This window comes from Myotis brandtii, unplaced genomic scaffold, assembly GCF_000412655.1.
Source record: "Myotis brandtii unplaced genomic scaffold, ASM41265v1 scaffold966, whole genome shotgun sequence".
Lineage (NCBI taxonomy): Eukaryota > Metazoa > Chordata > Mammalia > Chiroptera > Vespertilionidae > Myotis > Myotis brandtii.
The window spans coordinates 304,271-329,777 of NW_005372000.1; the positions used below are offsets into that span (position 1 = coordinate 304,271).

A 25,507-nucleotide genomic window follows, 5' to 3' on the forward strand; every position below is an offset into this window, starting at 1 on the left:
TAGAGATTTCCCTTTTATACATATTGCAACAAGTTCTCCATAAAACATTCATCTGAAATAAATTAAAAAGTCCTCTTGCCACTCCCTCCAAACATAAAAAGGAGCCTGTACCATGGCCCCAACCCAGGCCACTCAAGGCCCTGATTGTCCATGGAAGGAAGTTAAGGATTGAGGGGCCCGAAGCCTGAGACAGGAGGGACATTCCCCTCCTCTGAAGTATCCAACAAGAAAGGCGAGGTGACAGCATGGGCCTGGGAGATGGCAGCCAACTCCTTGAGAAACTCCGGGAAAATGACTGCACAGTAGACAGCATTCTTGACTCGCAGAGCCTCACCTTGGCGCTCAGTGGCCCCGCCCCGGGGAGGTAGAACCGGAGTGGAAGCCCCAGGGGAGCCCCCACCTAGGCCAAGTCCTGGGCTGTCTCTCCCAGGCTGATGAACCAACTGTGCCGCCTGCCGGGCCCGGGTTGGGCTGTGTGCATGTCGCAGGAGCAACTCCCCCAAGGATGGCCTCCGGCTCTTCACTACAAATAAACAGAGTGAAGGTGCAGAGGTCAGGCAAACTCCCTTAGTCTAAGAGCTGAAATTTCCCCACCCCTCCTAGGTGCATGGACTTCTCAACTAAGACTCTAACATCAAAATGCTGCCTGCCCAGCCTTCTTCCCTCTATCCAGCCTCCCCACCCAGCAAACCATCCTCCGTCTTCCCAGTCAGTTAACACTTCAGCCACTACACTCCCAACCAAGATCCCTTCCTTTTCCATGACCCTTCACCCTGAGGGATTCTCTTACCTTTCCTCTTTCCAATGACTATTCTACCATCACCAAGCTGCTTCTCCTCAGTGCATAACACGGCTTTACATCATACTTCCTATCACCCTCTTGAACTAGTCAACCACTTCCACCTTCCCCCATCTATCTCACCTGACCCACATCCTCTCTCTTTCAATGCCCACAGATGCTACCGATGCAATCATATAGTTCAGTGACTTTATCATTTCTGTCATATTACACCATCTATCCAAGATCTGCTCTCCTGTGCCACCTCACCTTCTGCCAGTCCCTCTCCTATATTCACCAAAGCCACCTTCCCACTGGTTGTGGCCAGACAGCTTCATGTCAGCTTAAACTCAAATAAGCCACTTATAATATTGACTTCTTTACTCTAATTCTCTGTCTAGATTCCTGGCTGTGGATCTACGTCCATATCTAGGGCATAACTCTAAGCATCTAGTCTCTAGATCATGATATGGTTCCCTTTCTCTGCCTCTAATTTTGAGTGATGCTGGACAGATTTATTAAAGTTGGCATTCAGAACCCTTCACCACACAACCAGGCCTACACTCCTCCAACCTCCTCTCAAAACTCTCTAGATCTGCTTTTGCATCCACATCTAGCTGCTCTTCCTGGAACCCTCCAAGCTCTTGCCGTGCTTCTGTAGCCCTCTCCACCTTAATTTTGCCCTCTCCACCTTAATTTTGCCCTCTCTACAGTTTCCATCCTTGGATTAATTTCACTATCTCCACCTCTCTGAAAAATCCACTCTGATTTTCCCTCCACTGATTTCCCATTGCATTGCCCTAATCACATTGTATTAATAACTTGCTTACATGTCATCTACCTCATACACTAATCTGTGAGCTTAAGGGCTTGGACTCTGTCTCATTTACCTTTGTATCATTGGCCCCTTCACAGAGAACACAGTACTAATAATGTGGAAGGAAGAAATACGCACAGCACTAGACCATCAGGAAATCATGCTAAGGAACTTCCTGGGTCTTCACAGCTGCATAATAACCCTTCTGGGGCTCTCTAACCACTCCATGCACTTTTTTCCTTAAGCCCCATTTGACATCTGCGCTCTTGGTCTTGGCATATTATTTCATCTCCTACTTTGAGTAACAAAGGGTGACTTCAATATCCTAACTTTCCCTTCCACACCTCACAACTCCTTTCAATTGCCCTCATTTGCCTCAAAGGAGGAAAGTCTCCTACTTTGAGTAACAAAGGGTGACTTCAATACCCTAACTTTCCCTTCCACACCTCACAACTCCTTTGATACATATCATTTCCTCCTTTCAATTGCCCTCATTTGCCTCAAAGGAGGAAAAAACCTTTTCCTATCCAAAGTTAATCCTTTCTGCTGCTCTAGATCACACCACCTTTGGGACCTTGCTCCCCTGGTTATGAGATTCCTCTAGTCTCTCTCTCCCTTCCTCTCTCTCCAGACTGTTAGCTCTTTGAAGGCCAAGATCTCATCTTGTCCCTCCCTGAGTCCCCTGTACCAAAGACAATACACAACACATATGGCAAGTGCTCAGATATTTGTTGATGAAAGATTTAGATTTAAAATTTCATGGTCATATATAACTCGTTCCTTCTTTCTTATACTTCACAACCACTCAACAAATTCTGGGGTTACTTCCATCCCATTTCCACCTTATCAAATTCTTCCTTTCTATTTCCACTATTCAAGCCTTAAAGGTCACATCCTAAATACATTTCCTCCTACCTCCAATTATTCACCTAGATGAACTAATATTCTTACCCTCCACTCCCAGATCTAAGAACGTCCAACCGTTTCTCACAGCCTAAAACTTCACAACTTCTACCCAGCCCAACTTCAACTCTGAGAACCTTCTGCTCTAGTCAATCTTTCTACCCTTACTACCAACTGGTCCACCACCTTCCAAATCCCCTGCTCCAACTAGGTAGTTCATGCCGTTCCCTAAACAGAGGAATAAGGCCATCCCACTCCTTGCCTACCCAAATCCAAGAGCAAGAGAGCAGATGTCAAATGGGGCTTAAGGAAAAAAGTGCATGGAGTGGTTAGAGAGTACCATCAAGCCCATGTCAAGTGGCATATCCTTTACAAAGCTGTAACAATATCTAATCTAGAGACTACTCTGTCCCCTTGCCTGTCCCCAACTACTAGAGCAGTTCTTGCTGGTACTGCTGATTTGGCTCTTAGTGGACAGAACTATATCCTGACAAGAAGCCTGAAAACAAACACCAAGACTTAATTTGTTGCCAGTTCCCAGTTCCCAGCACAAGGCTTCACCCTTAATAAGTGTTCACTTGACCTACATTAATTAGCTGTGTAGGGAGGATCAGGAGAGGGGTGGTAGAGTAGGCCTTACCTAGAGAATCAGAGCGGCGAGGAGCAGGTCCTGCTGCAGGGCCCTCAGCCCAGTCCAACTTGCCGCGAGCAATGAGGTACTTCTTGGCTTTGGAGAGCAGTGCTGGGAAGTCCTCCTGGGAGGCCGCAAAGCTCTCAATCTTATTCTTCACGGAGCCCAACACCTACAAAGCACAACTTCATGACATCTCTGGGTAGCGCTAGACAGACATACCTTTCTAGAAACACTGGGCCTGTTCCCAGCCCCCCAGGGCCACTCCAGCTGCGGGCCTGGCCCACCACGGAGCCTGGACGCACCCATGCATGCATGCATCGCACACCTGCAGCAGGGACTTGACACTGGGCTGGAAGACCATGTTGGTGTTGAGCAGGAAAGAGCGGAGCAGGGGCTGGGGGTGACAGGCCAGCTGGGCCACCAGCCCTGTCAGCAGGAAGTTGACATAGACGGAGTTCTGCAGCATGTTCTCAAGTTTGGCAAAGAGCACAGCCATGAAGGGGCCTGGGGGAGGTGGGCACAAGGATACAAGGCCTGAACACAATGCACATTGCACGTATTCCTCCCCAAAACAAGAGGCCCCAGACTAGATGATAATTATTTGTATGTCAGTCTTTGGGTATGTTTAAATATCCTGTGACCACCTATTCTGGAGAAGATAAAATGGCAGATACCACATAGATGCATAAGAGTCCAGATACTAGCTTTACACACACTTGAGCTGAAGAGCCAGATTGTAGGCTCTGGAATCAGAAAGAGCTGGTTTCAAATTTCAGCTTTATCCTTTACTAGTTAGTTATTGGAGGAGTCAAAACTCTCCAAGAATAGTTCCCTACTTGGTAAAATAAGAAAATATACCTACTTATAAGGTTATTAAGAGGATGAAAAGGAGACTAACATAAAGCATTTAGTCTAAAATATAGCAAATTATAAGTATTCAATAATAACTATAAGCTACATAACATTTCATAGGTCTTTTTAAAAGCTTCATCCAAGAGGCACAACAGAAGAAAGAATGAGAAATTGAGTAAAACCAAAAGAAATCAGGTTACACACCAAACAGAGGATAACATTAGACTTGGGGCAAAAAGAAAGCAAGGAAGTATAACAAAGGCAAACAAGGTGACTATATAGGCCAACTTAAAGTCAGGGAGAAATCTTTGGAGGACCAGAGAAGAAATCAGCTCTTTTGAGGAGCTGGGAATCAAGAAGGTGGGAAAGAATCTGTAGAAAAAAAGAGCTTGAGAATTAAGAGCCAGAGAAAACCAAGTCATGGCAGCCTCTTTGGTAGGAGACAGAATAACAGAAGGGATTAGATAGTTCCACTGGGAGAACTGGCCTCAATGAGCCAGAGCCCCAGCCTGAGCACTCTAGACCATCACAGTCTGTCTGACCAGAGAATTATGGGGAAAAGAAAGTGTACCTAAAAATTGCACTATGAACTGAAACAGGAGAACAATGAAAGGCAAGAGGCAGTGAATCCTGGAAAATATTCTAGAATGTTCTCCACTTCAGATGCACATAACTAGCCTTAACTCCAAAACAACTCTAGCTTAACAGGGTCCTAAGATACCCCATAACTTTGTCCTTCTGTTCCGCTCATTTCCTGGCACTTCCTTATAAAAGAAAATTCAAAAAGCTCAGGTGAGTTCACAAAGTAAGAGAGTATAGCTTCAATTAATGCTTCAAAAATGTGATAAAATCTGCATGCCACCTTCTAGTGGTACTGAGCAGAAAGTAGCAAAGCAAAGACTAAATAAATAACTGAAAATATATAGTTTCTGAAGCCTGCAAGAGGGAGTCATCATGAATCCCTGATGCTGTGCAAGCAGGATGGCAATATATCTCAGGCCCAGTCAGAACAGGTACTGATCAAGGCATGACTAGACTACAAACAACCAGAGATGGGTGGTTGCCTTGGTCAACCAATATCTGCCATGCACTTGCTCTGGCTAGTGTGGCTTAGTTGGTTAGGCATCATCCCATGGATCGAGAGGTCGTGGGTTCAATTCCCAGTCAGGGCACATACCTAGATTGCGGGTTCGATCTTAATGGGGGCGCATACACCGCAGAGCGTACAAGAGGCAACCTATGTTTCTCACATCAATGTTTCTCTCTCTCTCTCTCTCGGGTTCGATCTTAATGGGGGCACATACACCGCAGCGCGTACAAGAGGCAACCGATGTTTCTCACATCAATGTTTCTCTTTCTCTTTCTCTCTCTCTCTCTCTCTCTCTCTCTCTCGCCCCCCCCCCCCTTTCCTTTCTCTTTAAAATCAATGAAGCATGTCCTCGGATGGAGATATATATATATATATATCTGCCATGGACTCAAAAGATGATAATCATAGTGAAAAGCTACCACCACCTGCTGAGTTCTCACAATGTACCAGCATTGTAGTAAATGATTTACATGTATCAATGGCATGGATGGGACCTTAATTCAAGGTATGTCTAGTCCAAAGCACTACACTGCTTCCCAGAGGTGGTTTTTGGTTCATTTTTCTTCCCCCTCACACAGGTATGGAGTAAGAATAAGAACCAGCTGAGGGCTGGGCTGGATAGAACCGGCTCTCAAACAAAAACAAAGAGGAGTTAGCCTAGCCACTCAGGTCAGGTCTAGCTCCAAGGGCATCCTGCAGAGATCAAAAGAACTCAGCAGAGGAGCTCAGGGCCACACTTGATCATCTGCCCTAAAGAGGTATTTTATTATCTGCGTCATTCCTTATTACTAATCATAAATCTTTAAGTCTTATTAGACAGTAATGGCAACCAACAAGGTACAGGGACAGGGAACAGGAGAAACTTGAAATTCAGTCCTTCTGAGAAGAGGCTTGGAGAAAGGAGGCCAGGGCTGGGTAGGGAAAGAACACCAGAAGATCCTGGGCCACAGAAGAGCTAAAACCCAGACAGATACCTGGTGGGGACACCATCATTTACAGATAGATGCCTCCTACACAAGACAGCAGGTATGTCTTCCACATGGTCCGGATATATTGCTGTGATTCACCAGAAAGCACCAGACAGAGAATATCCTAATCACAAATCCCAGGAAATAGCCAGAGTGGGGAAGAGGAGGAACATGCACATAGGACAGACATACAAGGCTCAGACGTAAGTCAATACTCAAAACAGCACAAGCATGGAAGATGTACACGCAGACACAAAGACACAAGAATGACATAATATGAATCTGGAAGGAATGCAAGCAAAATGGATGAGGAGCTAGGCAAGTACACAGAAATGACATGGCCAAGAAATCTCAGAAACCAGCACAGACACTTCAAAAACATGCAGAGTACACAAAGGAGAAGGCTTAGGCTAAGTAGCTTACCAGTGAAGGGCTGGCTTGGCAGCGGGTTGAGAGTCCGCAAAGGGCTGTTGAGGAAGGGGCAAGGGGGCTCAGGGGGACAGGTGAAGCTTGCGTAGGCCTCCTCCTCCTCAAGAGGTAATGGAGGCTCTAGGAGAGGCTCTGAGCTGGCCCCCCCATTACTCAAAGCCACCTCCAGATCCCGGAGCTCCTGCCCAAAGCCCTCTAGTCCTGCCATGCCCTCAGAGGTGCCCTCTGGCAGGTCCCCTGCTCCCTCCTGCGGCACCCGACGAACTTTCTTGGCCCCCTCAGGCCATGGTCCTGGCATCCCATTGAGCTGAGGAGGAGGCAGGTGGCCAGGGCCCTCCCCTGCACCCCCAGCCAGTCTCCCACTCCCCAGCTCCTCCTCCTCCCCTTCTCCCACATTGTCCTTGTCCTCCTCAGGCAGTAAGCTGCGTTTCTTAGTCCGGGAGCCAACAGGACTGGGCTCAGGAGGAGGCCGCTCGCCATCATAGGGAGCAGACCAGGTACGGCAAGCTCGGACACAGCGGTCCACGCCACGGCGCGCCTCACGCAGATACTCCAGGTAATTGTCTTCCAGTTCACCAGGCTCCTCTGCAGGGCTTGGCCTTCGGCCAGGGCTGGAGGCCGGGGATGAAGCAAGCCCTGGTGAGCGAGGGGCTGGGGCTGGGGACTCGGAGCCACCTAAACTCTGCTGTCGCAGGAAGAGCGCCAGACGAGATGGTGTAGAGGGCCGGGGTACTGTCACCACAGAAGAGGAGTCAACACTTGGGCTTCCAGGGCCTGCAGATGGGAAAAAAACATAAGAGGGATCGAAGAGACAGAGGTCCAGGAAGAAGGATAAGACATCTAGGGAAACTTGAGAGAGAAGGTAACGAGGCAGCAGAAACATGGTACAATTCAGACAGCTAACTCTCCACCCTCCAAATAAAGCTTTTCCTCATCCATTACTCCATCTCACCACCACCAACACCAAAGAAACAATGGATACAGAAAGAATACTGGACTAGAGAGGAACAATTTACTCCGAAGCTAAATTTCTTTGGTGAAGTTAAGGATCCACCCTGCAAGACTCCTCATTACTTCCCCAAAGATGGAATGCCACTCATGGCCACCTCCCTAACCCTCCCTTCTTGTTAGGCTCCCCCAGAATCCAGGCCATACCCGTGATGTCCTCCCTTCTCCCTGACTCTCTGCTAGGCCCACCTCGTGCCCACGAGGCATGCTCTGGACGGGGTGGGCTGGGGGCACAGTGCCGACAACAGCGTGGGATTAGGGAGAGAAACTTGTCTGCTGCTCGTCCATATAGATCCACATCACGCACAGCTGGCTTCTGGCTCAGCATCACATGGTTACATGGGACAAGATACCTAGGAAAGACAAGAGAAAAAGGACACAGGATAAATCAGGAAAGGAGGACAGGGTTTTGGAAAACATCAGGCCAATGGAATTGCCTCCAAGAGGAAACACATGAGCAACCCCAATACAACCCATTGCCCCAGCAATGCACAGGATTCAGGATCAGCCATCCCTCAGCCCTGACCGCACAGGTACCTGAGAACCAGCTGCAGCAGGACATCCTCACAGCTGAGGTTCAGTAGGGTCCTGAAGAGACTGAGAGAGACCATGCAGAGCTGGAGGGGTGGGAGAGGAGGGAAGGAGTCACCATAAGAGCTCTCTACCCTCCAAGATATTTACCAAATGGGAACCCTCCCAGTCCCTGGCCCAACCAACCACTCCTAGAACAACAACGTGTACAGGGCCTAGCATATAAAAGTCATTCAATAAATGATAAAATGATGTTTGTGGGCAAGACTTCACTATTAACAGATAGGAATGAACCATATGTCAAAGTCAATGTATTTCTATAGACCCGTGGTTGGCAAACCGCGGCTCTCGAGCCACATGTGGCTCTTTGGCCCCTTCAGTGTGGCTCTTCCACAAAATACACGTGTGGACGTGCACGTACAGTGCGATTGAAACTTCGTGGCCCATGCACAGAAGTCGGTATTTTGTGGAAAAGCCAGTATTTTTTGGAAGAGCCACACTGAAGGGGCCAAAGAGCCGCATGTGGCTCGCGAGCCGCGGTTTGCCGAGCTGCAGTTTGCTGACCACTGCTATAGACCATACACATATCAGCAAACACTCTAGCTATATTCACCAGTCAGCAGAGATTCCAGCAATACTTAAATAGAATGAATATCCATGAAAAGAGACCCTAGGAAATACTAAAACTGAATAAGTAACAAGATACAACAGCAACATGATAACTAGGTGAATACCTGCCAGCAGAGACTGTAGCAGCACAGTAACTGAATGCCTACCAATAAGAAAACAGAGGGAACCTGGAAAAATACCAGCTGGGATATGGGCGGGGCTGTGAACAGGTGGCGAACAGGCGGTGAGTCACCTCTCCAACACCAGTGTTATCTCTCAGAGGGTAGGCTAAAGAAAAGCTCAAGGGCAGCTGACAGGAAAAGGAAAAAATAGGTGGGTCCAGAATAGGGGAAAGCTTTTGTTTTAGAAAAGAAAGTAAGGGAAGAGAACAGACACACGTAAAGTCTCCCTCATTCTGAATCCCCACAGCACTTTCTATAAACTTCCCTTATGGCAAGTATGTCAGACACCTTGAGCTCCCTAAAGACAACTATTGGGTCTCAGTCTAGGGCACTACATGCATAGTCTAGGTCAGTGATGGCGAACCTTTTGAGCTCGGCGTGTCAGCATTTTGAAAACCCTAACTTAACTCTGGTGCTGTGTCACATATAAAAATTTTTTTATATTTGCAACAAAGATTTATATTTTTGATATTTTATATATTTAAATGCCATTTAACAAAGAAAAATCAACCAAAAAAATGAGTTCGCGTGTCACCTCTGACACGCGTGTCATAGGTTCGCCATCACTGGTCTAGGTGCTCATCATTTACTAAATGAGAATTAAAAGACAGCCACAGTGGGAAAGAGATGAGATAGCAGTTCACATTTTGGACAGCATGGTTTTCTAAATGACAATTTTAACTGGCAATAAAAACATTCAGACTCACTGAAAGGCCCTAATCTCCAGAACCTGCAAATATTTTACCTTACATGGCAGAAGGGACTTTGTAGATATGATTAAGGGTAACAGAATTTGACATGGGAAGATAATCCTGGCTTATCAAAGTGGCCCAATCAAATCACAGGAGTAAGCAAAGAACCTTTTCCTGCTAGGTTCAAAAAAAAAGGGGGCGGGGGGGAGAGATTTGAAACATGAGAGGGACTCAATCCACCATGGATGATTTTGAAGATGGAAGAAAAGGGCCCTAAGCCAAGAACTGGTGGGCCTCTGGGTGGAAATGGTCCTCAGCTGACAGCCAGCAAGAAAACAGATCTCAATCATAACTACAATGAAAGAAATTCTACCAAAAAGCCAAATGAGCAAGAATCTTCTCCTAGAGCCTCCAGAAAGGAACGCAGCACCCCCAACACTGACCTTAACCTAGAGAGATTGTGGCAAACATATGACCTACAGAACTGTACTATAATAAATTTATGTTGTTTTAAGTCACTATGCTTGTGGTAATTTGTTATTTCAGCAATAGAAAACTAATACAAATAGGCACACAGGCTGGCTAGTGAGCATGATTTACTTTAAGCCACAAATGAGGCCACAGAAGTTATGAAGTCCGGCCAACAGAATCAAACTTTAAAAGGCCAAACAACAGAAAGGAAAGATCTGCATGATCAACACACGCATCCTGAAATCAGAAGAGATCTGGTTCCTCCAAGAACCAGAATTCCTGAGGACAGGGGGCCAAATGTAAGACTAATAGAAACATATGCTAAAGACAATGAGGGAGAATCAAAGAAGTTAAGATTAAGACAAAAGCAAGATGGGTACAGGCCAGCACAGAAGAAGAAGAAAAATGACCTCAAGAAGGAAATCAACTGTCCCAAAATATAAACAGGATATTCCTTGAGGTCAAACATAAGCATAGTGAGAAATAAAATTTTTTATATCTTTGTAAAATTAAAGTTTTGACATCTATTATCTTGGTTTATACCAATAATTCTTAACCATGACATGTATCATAATTATTTTTTGAAACATTTTTAAAAATACACATTGTAGGCCTACTCCCAAAGATTATAACCCTAGACATCTAAGGCAGAGCTTAGAACCTGTTGTAGTTATTTTCAAATTTGGAAGTGTATACTTGATTCAAAACACTGGTCTGATCAGAATGAGATTCGAATATCTCACATATACTCTAACTTAGCTATTCAGAAACCTCACCTATACAAAACATATCTATCTGGGAACCTCACCTACCTAGAACCCTACTACCAAGTATGTCAATTATCTAGAACAGTTTTCTAGAACCTTCCATGATCCAAGAACTTCTGTTTTAAACACAAGGACCCAGGGAACTCCAATTATTTGTAATTAAAGGAAACCAAAATGACTGCAGAGCTAAAATAAATGCCATGAAGTCCATGGTTAAACTAATGCTTTACTCTCCCAGAAAGACTTCAGGTCTTTATCACTTGGAAACTATTTGCTCCTGTTTTATATACATTTCTATTGGTTAAAATAGAAACTTCTTATCATGGTGTACAAGGCCATACATGATCTGAACCCTGCCTACTTCTCTATTTTCATCTCATTACCTTCTTTCCCTTGCTCACTACACCTCCAGTCACACTGGTCTTTCATTTCCTCAAATACATTAAGCTCTTCCCCATTCGTTGTCCTTTGCATGTTGCTCCCTCTGCCTAGACCAGTGGTTCTCAACCTTCCTAATGCCGTGACCCTTTAATACAGTTCCTGATGTTGTGGTGACCCCCAATTTCATTGTTACAAATTGAACATAATTAAAGCATAGTGATTAATCACAAAAACAATATATAATTATATATGTGTTTTCCGATGGTCTTAGGTGACCCCTGTGAAAGGGTCGTTCGACTCCCAAAGGGGTCGCGACCCACAGGTTGAGAACCGCTGGCCTAGACTATTCTTCCATTTGCTCTTCAATAAGCTACCTCTCTCATGACCTTTAAGTCTTAACTCAATCTCACCTCCTCAGAGAGGTTTTTTTGTGTGGCTTTTTTTTTTTTTACCACCATTTTATTTTATAAGCACCCTGTTTGCTTTTTCATTACAATGACTACAATTTTCAATTACTTCAGTAATGTATTTGCTTATCTATCTCCTCTATACAGGAAGCACCATGAAGTCAGCATCCATGTCTACCTAATATACTCAGTACCAGAGAACAGTATGGCACATAGTGAACAATCATGTTCAAGAGGAAGTAATGTAAGTAGATAGATGGGTGTGTACCCCAAGTTATAGCAGCTCAAATGCAGCAAATCCAAAGGGGGAAAAAGATAAGCATGCCAGTAGCAGCTGGGCCAGCTATCAAAGCAGACACAAAACCTGAAAAAGCAATCTAAGTCACCCAAAACAGGCCACAGAACACTACATGACTGTATCATGTCAAAGATGTATCATGTCAACGATACATCACAAGTGTAGTACAATGGCAAAACCTAAAGCCATGATGAGCACCCAAAGTCATCCAGAGAAGGAAATTGTGTTCTAGAGTCATAAATTGCAAAAGCAGGGAGGCATATTAAAACCTGTACCAAAATGGTTAAAAGTTAAACAGTAGAAAGTAAATGCTGTCAACTTTAAAGTGATTGCTGGAGACAAAGGCCAAAGAAGGGCAGTGACACCCTCCCAGAACAAAGGTCAGAGAGAGAAGATGGCTCACCCATGTAAGCCAGGACAGAGGTAGGGGCCATACCCGGGAGTTGCTGCCAATACGGGCAACGAGGGTGTCAAGGATGGTGTGGGTGTCATGCCGGTGTAATAGCAGGAATCGCAGGAAGGTACGGAGCAAGGCAGGCTCTGAAATACTCCGTAGGAAAAGTTCCAGATAGGCGGTACTGGCGATCATCTCCTCCACAGAGGTCTGGATGAAGGGAAGGGAAAGTTTGGAAATTTAGGGCTTCCCTGCACATATACTGAAGTCATTTCCCGAGTTTTAAGGAGGAACTAGGAGCAGACAGGGAAAAGGGGATGAGTACCTAGACCACTGTTTCCCACATTCGTCCTGGCAGTGAAGTTGCCACCATCAGCCTAATCCCCTATTCTGTCTTGCTACCCATGACTCTCACCTTGTGCAGGGCAGGGCCCATGACAGGTACCAGGAACCCATTATGGATATAATCAACCAGCTGCTTCTGCACCAGAGGGTGAGCCACCTACAGGGGTACGAGAAAGAGGAAGGAGGATTGTGAGGGGAGCCACTGTCTGAAAGGGAATAGAATGGTAAGTAGGCACCCTACCTTCAAGATGACAGAACAGCAGAACTCCAGGGAATGCACCCCCTCCCACGCCATCACCCCAGAATGCCCAAGCGCCAGACCTCCTGAGAACCCCAGTCCCACCTGAATGACTGCATTGCAGAACTCTAGGGAACTCATGAAGAGTGCAAGGGCTGGCACTCCCAGCCAGTCCTCCCGTCGCAGACAGTGCCAGTCATCCCCTGGAACGTCAATCTTTCGGGGCAATGAAGAGTACAGGGCACTCAGCCCTGTGGCCAGCACCTGGGGGCCATCCCCAAGGATAGGTTACCAAAGGCTCACACAATATAAGAAAGGCGAACAGGGCAGCTATTAACCCAGAGTTTTGATTAGAGTAAGGGGAAGGGCTATGACCAGAGCACGTATTTAGTTACCCAACGTTCCAAGACAACCTGGAAACACTGGCCCATGAAGAGCCTTAGTTCCTGCCCTATGCACCTAAGCCATGGTTTCATCCCCACCCAATTCCAGGCATTCCTTTCAAATCCAGGGGCTACTTCCTGAGGAGAGCCCTGATACACAGACCCTCTACATCTCCTATCCAGTGCCACACACCATATCCTACCCCCCATCCCAGGAGGTGCTGACCGGGCAGAAGTAAGAGTGATCTGCGATGTAGCGGCCCACGGTGGGACTCCCAGCTGACAGAGCCATAAGCAGGAGTAGGGCATCTCGGGCCTGCTGGCCCAGGGTGCCCTCTCGATGGACGAAGGGAACAAGGCGAGAAAAGAGGAGAAGTCGTGGAGCAGCTCCAGGCTCAGGAGGTGGCTGCAGGAAGAACTCAAGCAATGAAGGCTCCCGGGCCAAACACACACACAGCTGGCTGAGAAGTAGCACCAGGCCGTCATCCAGTGCTGGGCTACTGGGCACAGGGCGGCCACAGGCATCCAGCAAGGTCAGCAGAGCCTCACGAACTGGACCATGCCGCAAGAGTGGCTGGCGAGCTTCGCTCACCAGCATCTCAAATAATTTCAGTTGCTCAGCCCGCCGTTCCTCAACCCCATCCCCAAGCTCATCCCATTGAAGCTGCCATGCCAACACACGGGTTAGCAGATCCTCGCGCAGAGCAAACTCCAACAGGGGCCCAGGGGCATTGGGGGCTGAAGGGACTGCATGATCCTCTGCCAGCAGTGTCAACATCTGGTAAGTATGGTTGCGCACAGCACTGAGATCATCTGCACCCCCAGGAGCTACCCGAGGGCCTTGTCGCTCCAGGATTCGCACCACCTGGGGACACAGGACACAAGATAGAGGGAATCTAAGATGATAAGGTGACTAAATGACACACTGAGAGAACAAAGAAAGTTAGGAGGACTCAGGAAGCCAGTAGACAAGCCCCTTTGGCATATATTCTCCTACCTGGGACCAGTGATTCTTGAAGACCATAAGGCAGGTCTCAGGGTCAGCCACGACAGGGGTCTGCAGACTGGCCCCTTGAGGTACACGGTGCCCAGGGCCCCGGGAGGCCAGTCTGCTCAGCCAGTTCATCCTCTCCATGAGGCCAGCTGGGCCGGGCCAGCGGCCAGAGGACCACACTCTGAGAATTTGCCAGCTGGAGGCTTTCTCCACTTGTGTTTCCAGTCAGCTTCATCTGGTCTATAGGAGCCAGTAGCTGGCCATGGAGCCAGAAGATATACCAGGCTCCAAGTGACAAGCCCAGAGGTTGCTGACCAGTCCAGACTTGCAAATCTAATTCAAAAAGAGAGAATGGAAGAGATCAACAGAAGTTTGCCACTCTCTCCTACCCAGCAGGAAGAACTCAGAGCCACCACGTCACTGAAAATTACACACACACACACACACACACACACACACACACACACACATAATCAGCATCTTAAACTTAACAAGTCTAAAATAAAACTCATTTCTACCACTAAACCTATTATTCCCCCAGCCTTCCCTATCTCAATAAATAGCAACATTTTCACCTACATGAGCAAGCCAAAATCCTGGATATCATCCTCATTTCTTTCCCTTACTTCTAATATCCAGTTCATCAGCAAACCCTATCCTCTCTATCCTCAAAACACATCTCACTATTGCAATAGCTTCCAATCTGGCATCCATACTTCCAGTCTTACCCCTTGGAGTCTATTCTACACACAACAAGCAGAGTGATATTTTTAAAACCTAAATTATATCTCTCCTAATAACTATCCAATTTCCTTACCTTGACCTATAGGGCCCTATATAATCTAATCTGTGCAACCTCCTACCATCCTCCTCCTCACTCATACTTTACTCATACAGGCCTTTGTGAATACTTCCCCATTCCCTCTGCCTGATGTGCTCTTCTCCTAATCTTCACGTTACTCAGTTCTTTACAAATGCCATCTCCTAAGAGAGGCCTTATTCAACAATTCTATCTAAATAGCACATCTTCCCACCTTCACTCTCTAGCTTCCTGATCCTACTTTCTTCTTAGCAGTTTTCACTACCTGAAATTATTTATCTATCATCCCACTAGAATGTAAGTTCATAGAGGGCATAGATTATCTGCTTTATTTGAAGTTGTATCCTCAGTGCCTGAAGACTCAATATTTGTTAAATGTATGAATGCTTAAGTGAATGAAGTAATAAATGAATGAATGAACAAATGAACAATCAAGAAATCCAGTCCTGATCTGACTACAACCCTTTGATACTGTTGAGGAATAAACTTGTTCTGCCTATCACAGTTCCCTCCCTAGAAGCCTACCCAGTAGGAAGTGTACAAATAGACCCTTAATGTCTGAACACTCTTAAAAGGTGGAAATGCAGAGCCAACTGAAAGAGCACAACAATTTTAACTCTTCCAAGGAACACAGGGACACACTCCCATATACACACATATTCCCCACTCTTGTCAGATACATTCAACACTCACTCTTGGGGACAAGACATGACACCTTCACTAAAGAAAGGGAAAAAGTAACAAAATAGTTGTTGCCTCACAGTTCCTTCTCCATCACACCTACCACCCCCCTGAGCAGTATTGTCTCTCAAGAAAGTAAAAACTTCAGAGGAAAGGTGTGGTTCAGTTGCCCTTCCTCTTTATACTCAACAAGAGCTGAAGAAACCCAGAGACCTGGCAACAGCCCCACATTGCCATCCTCTTCAACCCAGATATTCTCTCTCACCATTACCAGCTCACATATAAAGGAATGTAGCAACTATGCTTAAGGAAGCCTTCTATAGAACAGGAGACAGTATGTATAAAGGGTGGGACCAATCCTAAATAGCAAACAAGATTAACTCAATATACATCCACACTGATAAAGTACTGGGCACTGTGCTGCATAAGCACTGGAAATACAAAAATGGATAAAAAATGCTGGGGGAGCATAAACAAAAACTCCAGTAAAAATTATAAACAGAGGGATTTACAAAAGTGCCAGGGGGGCATAAAGAGAAGCAACTAATTCTGCCCAGGAGGTTATAAGATTTCAGAAAGGTGTTATCTAACTTAAATCTTTTAACAACAGATACTGGCCACAAAGAGAGCAGAGGGAAAGAAAGGCTTTCTTCATATTAAAAACAGTATGTAAAAAAATACGGCACTATCAAAGAGCATAATGAATTTGAAGAACAGTTGCAAGTTTGGTGTGGCTTACAGATTATCTAGAAAAGAGAGATACAATATTGAGTTGAAGGGTAAATATGGGTGAAGGTTATAAATATCACTGAGTATCATATTAAGGAGTTTGGGTTTTATCTATGGACACCCTAAAAACAAAGGAGGTTTTTAAACAAGGAAATTACAAGATCAAATTTGCCTTTAAAAATATGCCAGATAGCAATATAAGGTGGAGCAGAGACACAGATGGCAGTGGACAATTTATAAGAATCTGTTTCAACAGTCTGTTTTAACCCATTGTATGCCATGAGCGTCTGTAGAAGCAAGCAGCGGGCCTTCCCCACACACCATGCACATCTATAAAAAAAAAAATGTTTTCCCTAAGTGGCAGCCCTGACCAACTTTAAAATCATTTTGGTGAGAATTTTCAGCTGACAATATTCAAGAATTATGAGTAATGTACTTATTTTTATAATATTCATTGCAAATTGATTTTTTAAATTAAATTCAAAATATCGTGGCGTGTGGGGATGGTTTCCATTTGGGACACATGGCAGTTAACTGGTTAAAGAAAAAGAAATGGAATGAACTAACATGGTAAGTTCAAGATTAGAAAAGAAAAGGTAAATCTGAGGTTCACCTCTATCTTAGCATGTCATATACTGAATTTATACCTATAATATATCTGCCATTAATAGCAAGCTCCTTAATGAAAGTGACCATATCATTCATTCTTCCCTGAAACTCAATGGCAACATAGTGCCTGACATTCAAAAATGCTTGTGGAACTGAATGATGAATTAAAAATAATTATAACAGCTAACATATACTGAGTACTTACTTTGAGTCAGGCTCTATTCTAAGCACTACATGTAGTACCTCATTCAAACCTAGGTATACTATTATCTCCATTTTAGACATGGTGAAATCAAAGCCTAGAAAGGTTAAATAAACTGCCAAAGCGAGCCAGCTAGTAAGTGCAAGACTGGGATGCACACGCAGAAAATCTGCCCCCGGCTTTAACTTATTCATGAAATAAAAGCAACATGACACGGCAAACAAATGGAAGATAAAAGAAGACCTTAATATGAAGTATAGGAGACTCAGTAAAAGATAATGCCATTAACAAACTAGGAGTATACTAGTATAACAAAGGGAATTGTGTTTTAAAAAAGAGAATGAGTACAATTTTGACATACCTATAGGATATCTATCATGTCCAGGATTTAGGAAAGTAAAGGAGGAGGATTCTTTAAAAAAAACTGTGAAGGTAATCAGAAATGGAAGGAGAAATCCAAGAAATAGTGATAATCTAGAAATCAAGGGTTAAAAAAAATGTTTCAAGGAAGAGGTGTTTTTACCATAAGGTACAGTCTACAGAGAGATTAAGTAGAATGAAGATTGAAAATGGTCAGCTGGTTTTAGCAATCGTATTTTAGATAAACTTAGGAAAGGAAATGGTTAAAGAATGACTAGGAGCTAAAGATGAGTAAGATGCAATTTCAGGAAATTTAGTAATACTAGGAAGGATGAAAATAGGGCAATAGTTTAAAGAAGCTGGGAGGGAGGGCGGGGAGTCAAGAAGAAGAGTTATTGTTTGGTTTGGTTTGGTTTGGTTTGGTTTGGTTTGGTTTGGTTTGGTTTGGTTTTGGATGGAGAGCCTCAAAGATATTTATCAAATGAGGAAAAGAAATCTGAAGAAAGTAACAGGTTATAAAGAAAGTAAATAAGGTGAGAATAACTGAACAAAAAATAAAGTATAGGATTAGTCTGAGAAAAAGAGGTATACTACTTTCTCTAAGAAAGATCAACAGTAATAAAGAATGGGTGCTACTTTAGGTAAATCCAAACTCTGAAACAGAGAAGCTAATATCTACCACTACCTCCTCCAACCTTTTCTCCATCACGCACTCAAGAGAGTGGGGGTGAGGGAGAAGAGAAGGGGTGAGAAGGTGGTAGAGCCACAGAATGGATGCTCAGCCTTTCACACATGGTTTTCTATAAACCATCAAACACAGTCATTCAAACTAGTAACCATGAGCAGCATGAATATACCAGAAAAGGACTTATCCATCTTCCCAAAAACTTACCGTCCCAAGTAGGCATGGGTTGGAGAAGGCAAAGACTACAGCTGAGAATCTTTTTAACAAGTCCCCTGTTACTAGCCTTACTAGCCCTCTCACTGTTATTAACCCTGAGATGCTGTATCATCTCTGCTGAATTCCTTAAACTGCCCCTATCTCCGTAAATATCATCCCTTTATTAATTTTTTCCAAACCCAATTTGTGTTATCTGCTACCTAAAAAGATCCTGACTGAGACAAGAGTATTATTGTTTACAGACTGCTTTCTCAGTCACATCTCATTTGAGGACTGAAAACAAATAGAGGCCCTAAGCTCAAGAAAGAGAAACAAAAAGAAGTAGGTAAAGCATGAGTTCTGGAGTCCCTCAAACAAAGGCTTGAATCTCAGTCCACATTTTCCAGCTATGTGACCTTAAATAATCACTTCACACATTGGAGCCTCAGTTTTTTCATCTATAAGTTTCTCATGAAATAAATAGTTACTGTTTTAGGAATTTAAATAAGATAACCTATGTAGCACTCCAGGCATAAAGCAGGTGCTCTGTAAAAGACATTTATCTTTCCCCACTTTCTGCTCCTGATTCTGTCTCACCAAGGTGCCCTCATCTCTGACAGAAAGACCTAACCTGTGCTGGAATATCCATTCTCACCACCTCACACATACCCTAGGGAGCTGAAGAAAGGCCAAGCATCCAGTCTCAGCAAAGTAAGGCAGTAACATGTTCCAAATTAAACTGCTTCCAGCTTCTAGAACTCAATTCCATAAATTAACAAACCTACTTTGCAATATACTTGGGGTGCCCACTTCTGCTCCACTGCTTAACTAACAAAGGGCACTGCTTACAGGCCCAAGGGGGACTGGCCTCCTGTATCTTTCCTCAGCCCCACCCCATCTCTTTACAAAGACTTCAAGGACAAGAGCCAGGCTGGAATCAGTGTCCCAGAACCTAAAAGCCAACACTTAACCTGGGCCCTGTTTCATATACTGCAGAAACACAAGAAATCATAGCTTGATGTCCCTTATTACCTGGTTAGACTTCCTCACTCCCTGTTAACCCTGTAAAGTTCAGAATAAGACAAAGAAGATTGTGGAATCACCACTCTATTACAGATTTACCTTCAGGTTCCAGCCACAAAGAAAAAAGGGGAAGAAGGCAATGATCTTTCAGACCCACAAATAGTCAGTCAGGCACTCTTCTTAGGGCCCAAAACACTCAGCAAGTGTTCACCAACCACAGAACAGCAAGCACAGGGCAGGAAGTGGCTCGGCCTCACTTATGAACCTTTGCCCTGGGAGAGGCAAAGAGGAAAAGGGAGCTGGGGGCGGGGATACACCTGCCAACATGTACAGCAGGCAGAAAGAGACCAGAATGACCTTCTAACAACAGGTCAATAAAATCCTAGGGCTCCTCTCCCCACAGTGGCTCTTTCTAGGCAAGATGACTGATACTGATATAGGAGGTATGGGTGGGCTGTTATCCTAAATAGTGAAAATAGAAAGACCGGATTAAAACCTAATAGGAATAAGGGGATAGGGAGAATGGGGGAAGATCTACTCCAAAGAAGCCTACCAACCTAGAGCTCAGCTTACGTATCTTGTCTATCCCTCTGCCTATGTGTGTAAAACAAATGGGCTATCAGTATATGGTCCTAACTTACTACCTTACCTCTCCCCGGTACCTCTGCTTCTCACAGGGAATCCTCTCATCTGACTCCAGCAAAGCACTTATAACTCACAACATGAATCACATCTTAACTTCCATTTATAACAGTGAATCCCCATGTCTCACATGGTTATCTCTACCCCTGCTGGGTATGTGTGCCAAAGAAGGTGTCATAAAAGAAGTGAGGCTGAACTAGATCTTAAAAATGAGGAAAGTTCACTGAGCAGAGAAGAAAAAGCATTTCTAGTAGAGGAAGCAGCTATTACAAAGATTTCAAGGCTCAAAAAAGTAACAAATGTGTTAAGGAACTGTGAACAATTTATTCAAGCTAGAACACAGAGTAGGGAGTGGCAGGAGATGAGGCCCGAGAGGTGAGTTCAGGCCAAATGATGCATATTAAAGAATTTGGATGTTGTCCTGCAGTACACAAAGAGCCAAAAGTTTTTAAGCTGAGGAGTTCCGTGATCAAATTTGTATTTTTAGAAAGATCATTCTAGGGACAAACTAGAAAAAATCAAGTTTGAAGGCAGGAGATTGTTGGGGGTAAAAAGTCCGGATGGGAGAGAGGAGGAAGTAAACTAAAGCTTTTAACAGTGAAGTTATAGCAGTGGAAATGAAGAGAAAAGAAATAACAGAGAATAAAATGTATTAAGATTTTAGTGACTGATTAAATGCAAGGACTGAAGGAGCAGAAATAATGGAAGATGACACCAAAGTCTGGATTGAGATGGGGCCTACAGTGCAAAAGCATGCTTTCAGAGCAAAAACAATTTCTGTTTTGGACATGTTAAATTTGAGATACCTTCGGAGATATATAGTAGATCACTGAATACTAGTACATATAATTGGACTATAGGGAGAGACTGAGACTACATACAGAGAAGTAATCACCTCATGATGTATTTTTTATTTCATATTCTCTCTCTCTAAATTGAAATTATTTTTTCATATGTCTAACTTTCCCAATCAGATTGAGAATTCCTTGAGGTCATCACACCTGCGTGGCATAAAAGAGACCTCAGAGGACCATGTCTTCTTTATCTTATGATCTAATAAAATGTGAGCATCACACAGGCAGACTATATGCTAAAGAAGTATTTGCTGAATGAATAAATGAATATATGAATGAATGAATTTGTTCTCCCAGCACTTGGAAGAATGCCTGACACTAGCAGATGTGAAATAAATGATTACACACGTTTCTATCTCTACATTCTCATCCTCATCTATGTTCCAACTTCCCAGATCTACCACTGAGCTGTATGTCATAAGTCAAAATCCATTATACTTAATGTATTACTATTCAACAAAGAGTTCATATAGCAAACAATAAGCTTACCAAACCCAGTGCTTTCTCCAAAATAATCAAGAACTTGGACAGTCCCAAAGAACCCTCTGACACGTGACTTGACTCATCCTATCACTATCATAATGTGATCCAGGTATTATGTATACCTGTTCCTATGTCACTGCCACAATTTAAGCAGAACCCTCATCCCTGTCACCCTCAAACTAGAACTGAAAATCATTTTTAAAAAAATGCTTTCTGCCAGTATAATGTCCTCCATGTCATCACAACCCTTCCTATATGCCATGTGTCTTTTAGTCCACCTCACCTTCACTCTCTATTACAAACTTTCTTTCTCCAAGTCACTCTTACTCTCAGAAGACCAAATTTGGGTTCAGCTTTGACGCTGTATCAGTAGGTGACCTCTGGCTTCCTAATTTGATTCCTCATCTATAAAATAAGAATTCCTGCCCTTGCCAACTTCACAAGATATCTATGTAAATCCAGTAAAATTTGAGATTGTGATGGTTAGATGTCAGAAATTATATAGAATTACTATATAAAGACATGCTTCCTCAACATAATAAAACACTCTAAATGTCTGGAATTCACTAACCAATAGAAATAATTTTCTTATTAAAATATAGGGCTGTTACTTTTTATTCTGGCAAACAAAGCCATTTTTTTAAACCCACCAACTACTATCACCATTATTTCATTAGTGGGAGAGCACTTTAACACCAAAAGGATAGAAATAATTATCTCCAAATAAATTTCTTTACAAAAAACTCATGTTTCCTATGTAGTCTTTCTCTCCCTCCACCTTGGGTGGATGAAAACTTTATCATGGGCTGGCAAAATCCTTGGCTCAATGTTTAGGAATCACTGCTCTAAACCCTGTTGTGATACATATAGGTTCTACAGGGTTCTGACTGTCTGGGCAGGTTGCCAAAGGTTCCACCAGCATGAAAACCTGTTTGGCACCAGAGAGAAGCAATGAAAACATATATGGGACAGAACAGTAGTTGGTTCTGATGCTGGGAATCTGGAGCAGAATGGGAACTTGGGCTGCCCCCAATTCTCAGAGAAGGGTCTAGACAGGAAAGGCCTCGCTCCTCCTCATGTTGGGGAAGGTGTCTAGCCTTTGTGGTAGACCGTCAGCACAGAGGGAAATTTATTGGTGTGAAAGTGGCTATTATCACTGAGTGCCAACCCAGCTTTCCAGAACTTTCAAATTTTTCATGTGCATGTGGGTGGGCAGGGAGATAGGAAACCTGTAAAATGCTAATAAAGTGAAACCAATATCCAGTTGCAGAGGAAAGAACAAATTGCAAAGGTACAGAAGAAAATTGGGGGGGAGGAGGAGGGAATAGAAGAAATGTTCAGTATCTTGAAAGTGGTGATGATTTCACAGATGTAAACATGTCAAAATGCATCACACATGTACATTTTAAATATGAGCAGTCTACCTAAAATTTACCTCAATAGTTTTTGTTTTCATTTACCTGTAAGAATATGAGAGCAAAGGCTTCTGATTGGGAGCCTAAATATAGTGCTGTATGCAACAAACCATATGATTCCCATGAAAGTAGAATCAGTGACCAAACTTGGTTAATCCAATCTATATGACAACCACCAAAGCCCCATTGCTCAGCACAGGTGAGGAGCAGCACAGGAGTAAGGTTGTCCAGAAGCAGGTGGAGAGAAAATATAGGCAAAAATAGCCCCCAAAGAATTCCATGAGAGGGACCATCTTCAAGTTTGCAGTCCCAAGGAGGAACCAGAGGGAACGGGTCCCAGTGATTACCCTGTTGAAGACTAAGACTAAAAACAAACAAAAAAAATTAAAAAAACAAACGATTTCATAGCTACTATCAACCCATGATGCCTTTCTTTTTTTTTTTTTTTCCCTGTTGAAGAAGACTAAAAACAAACAAAAAAAATTAAAAAAACAAACGATTTCATAGCTACTATCAACCCATGATGCCTTTCTTTTTTTTTTTTTTTCTCCGAAATGTGTAGAGCCCACGGGAGCAGAAGTGCCAGGTGCACAGCACTTAGACCTCAGCTGTCCTACTCAGGCTGGAACTACCGCTCTCACTGGCCAGGACAGTCCACTGCAGCAGCCTCCGAACCAAGCTCCCACCCTTATCCAAACCTCGCCACCCTCAGCCCTTCCTCCCGTGCCCCGCCCTCAGCTCCCTCCCCAAATCACTGCCAGCCCACCTTCGCCCTTGCCTCTCCCCCTCCCCGCACGGGCCTGACTCCCACACTCGGGTCCCGGGGCGGCCCTCACCCCTGCTCGCAGGAGCCCCCGCCCCTCCGGTTCACAAGTCCCTTCCACCGGGCCCTTCGGAAGGCGCCGCAGCCCCTCCTCCAGGCCAGCTCCTCACCTGCGCACACACCCCTATCTAACCCGGCTCCCCCACCTGAGACACTCACACCCGGCCGCTCGCCACACGCCAGCCCTCGCCCTGTCCCTTCCCCACCCCTACAGACACCAAACCCGGGGCCGGGATGGCCAGTGCCTCGTCCCCTCGCGCGCTCTCCGGGCCCTCCCACCCCTACTTACCGTTCACGCACGGAACCCGAACCTTGACCAGGCCCGACCGCCGTGGAACGAATCTGGAGCAGAATGGGAACTTGGGCTGCCCCCAATTCTCAGAGAAGGGTCTAGACAGGAAAGGCCTCGCTCCTCCTCATGTTGGGGAAGGTGTCTAGCCTTTGTGGTAGACCGTCAGCACAGAGGGAAATTTATTGGTGTGAAAGTGGCTATTATCACTGAGTGCCAACCCAGCTTTCCAGAACTTTCAAATTTTTCATGTGCATGTGGGTGGGCAGGGAGATAGGAAACCTGTAAAATGCTAATAAAGTGAAACCAATATCCAGTTGCAGAGGAAAGAACAAATTGCAAAGGTACAGAAGAAAATTGGGGGGGAGGAGGAGGGAATAGAAGAAATGTTCAGTATCTTGAAAGTGGTGATGATTTCACAGATGTAAACATGTCAAAATGCATCACACATGTACATTTTAAATATGAGCAGTCTACCTAAAATTTACCTCAATAGTTTTTGTTTTCATTTACCTGTATGAATATGAGAGCAAAGGCTTCTGATTGGGAGCCTAAATATAGTGCTGTATGCAACAAACCATATGATTCCCATGAAAGTAGAATCAGTGACCAAACTTGGTTAATCCAATCTATATGACAACCACCAAAGCCCCATTGCTCAGCACAGGTGAGGAGCAGCGCAGGAGTAAGGTTGTCCAGAAGCAGGTGGAGAGAAAATATAGGCAAAAATAGCCCCCAAAGAATTCCATGAGAGGGACCATCTTCAAGTTTGCAGTCCCAAGGAGGAACCAGAGGGAACGGGTCCCAGTGATTACCCTGTTGAAGACTAAGACTAAAAACAAACAAAAAAAATTAAAAAAACAAACGATTTCATAGCTACTATCAACCCATGATGCCTTTCTTTTTTTTTTTTTTTCTCCGAAATGTGTAGAGCCCACGGGAGCAGAAGTGCCAGGTGCACAGCACTTAGACCTCAGCTGTCCTACTCAGGCTGGAACTACCGCTCTCACTGGCCAGGACAGTCCACTGCAGCAGCCTCCGAACCAAGCTCCCACCCTTATCCAAACCTCGCCACCCTCAGCCCTTCCTCCCGTGCCCCGCCCTCAGCTCCCTCCCCAAATCACTGCCAGCCCACCTTCGCCCTTGCCTCTCCCCCTCCCCGCACGGGCCTGACTCCCACACTCGGGTCCCGGGGCGGCCCTCACCCCTGCTCGCAGGAGCCCCCGCCCCTCCGGTTCACAAGTCCCTTCCACCGGGCCCTTCGGAAGGCGCCGCAGCCCCTCCTCCAGGCCAGCTCCTCACCTGCGCACACACCCCTATCTAACCCGGCTCCCCCACCTGAGACACTCACACCCGGCCGCTCGCCACACGCCAGCCCTCGCCCTGTCCCTTCCCCACCCCTACAGACACCAAACCCGGGGCCGGGATGGCCAGTGCCTCGTCCCCTCGCGCGCTCTCCGGGCCCTCCCACCCCTACTTACCGTTCACGCACGGAACCCGAACCTTGACCAGGCCCGACCGCCGTG

At 44.9% G+C, this 25,507-nt stretch overlaps 1 protein-coding gene across 8 annotated transcripts; it reads right to left on the reverse strand.

Annotated features, from left to right (window-relative positions):
• Window positions 1-25,493, reverse strand: FAM160A2 (family with sequence similarity 160, member A2). 8 transcript variants are annotated; one of them, XM_014533329.1, is made up of 12 exons: window positions 25,463-25,493; window positions 14,175-14,504; window positions 13,404-14,042; window positions 12,900-13,058; window positions 12,627-12,713; window positions 12,254-12,421; window positions 8,017-8,096; window positions 7,669-7,832; window positions 6,466-7,245; window positions 3,458-3,636; window positions 3,139-3,301; window positions 1-523 (listed from the first exon to the last, which is right to left on the reverse strand). In XM_014533329.1, exons 2-12 carry the CDS (start codon window positions 14,310-14,312, stop codon window positions 162-164), a joined length of 2,919 nt encoding a protein of 972 aa, XP_014388815.1. In that variant the 5' UTR covers window positions 14,313-14,504; window positions 25,463-25,493; the 3' UTR covers window positions 1-161. The 8 variants fall into 8 exon arrangements, with proteins under 8 accessions (XP_014388815.1, XP_014388812.1, XP_014388811.1 ...); XM_014533326.1 differs by having other exon boundaries at window positions 7,627-7,832; XM_014533325.1 differs by having other exon boundaries at window positions 7,627-7,832; window positions 12,221-12,421; window positions 25,463-25,486.
• Window positions 25,494-25,507: the final 14 nt, after the last annotated feature.

What these genes read in the sequence shown, in the direction of transcription:
- FAM160A2 (XM_014533325.1), bottom strand. Translation starts at nt 14,312, where the DNA reads ATGGAGAGGATGAACTGGCTGAGCAGACTGGCCTCCCGGGGCCCTGGG. An exon ending in TGGGCCCTGCCCTGCACAAG is followed by an intron (nt 12,422 to 12,626) that starts GTGAGAGTCATG and finishes CCCTTCATCCAG; the next exon opens with ACCTCTGTGGAGGAGATGAT. An exon ending in CTGCTGCAGCTGGTTCTCAG is followed by an intron (nt 7,833 to 8,016) that starts GTACCTGTGCGG and finishes TGTCTTTCCTAG; the next exon opens with GTATCTTGTCCCATGTAACC.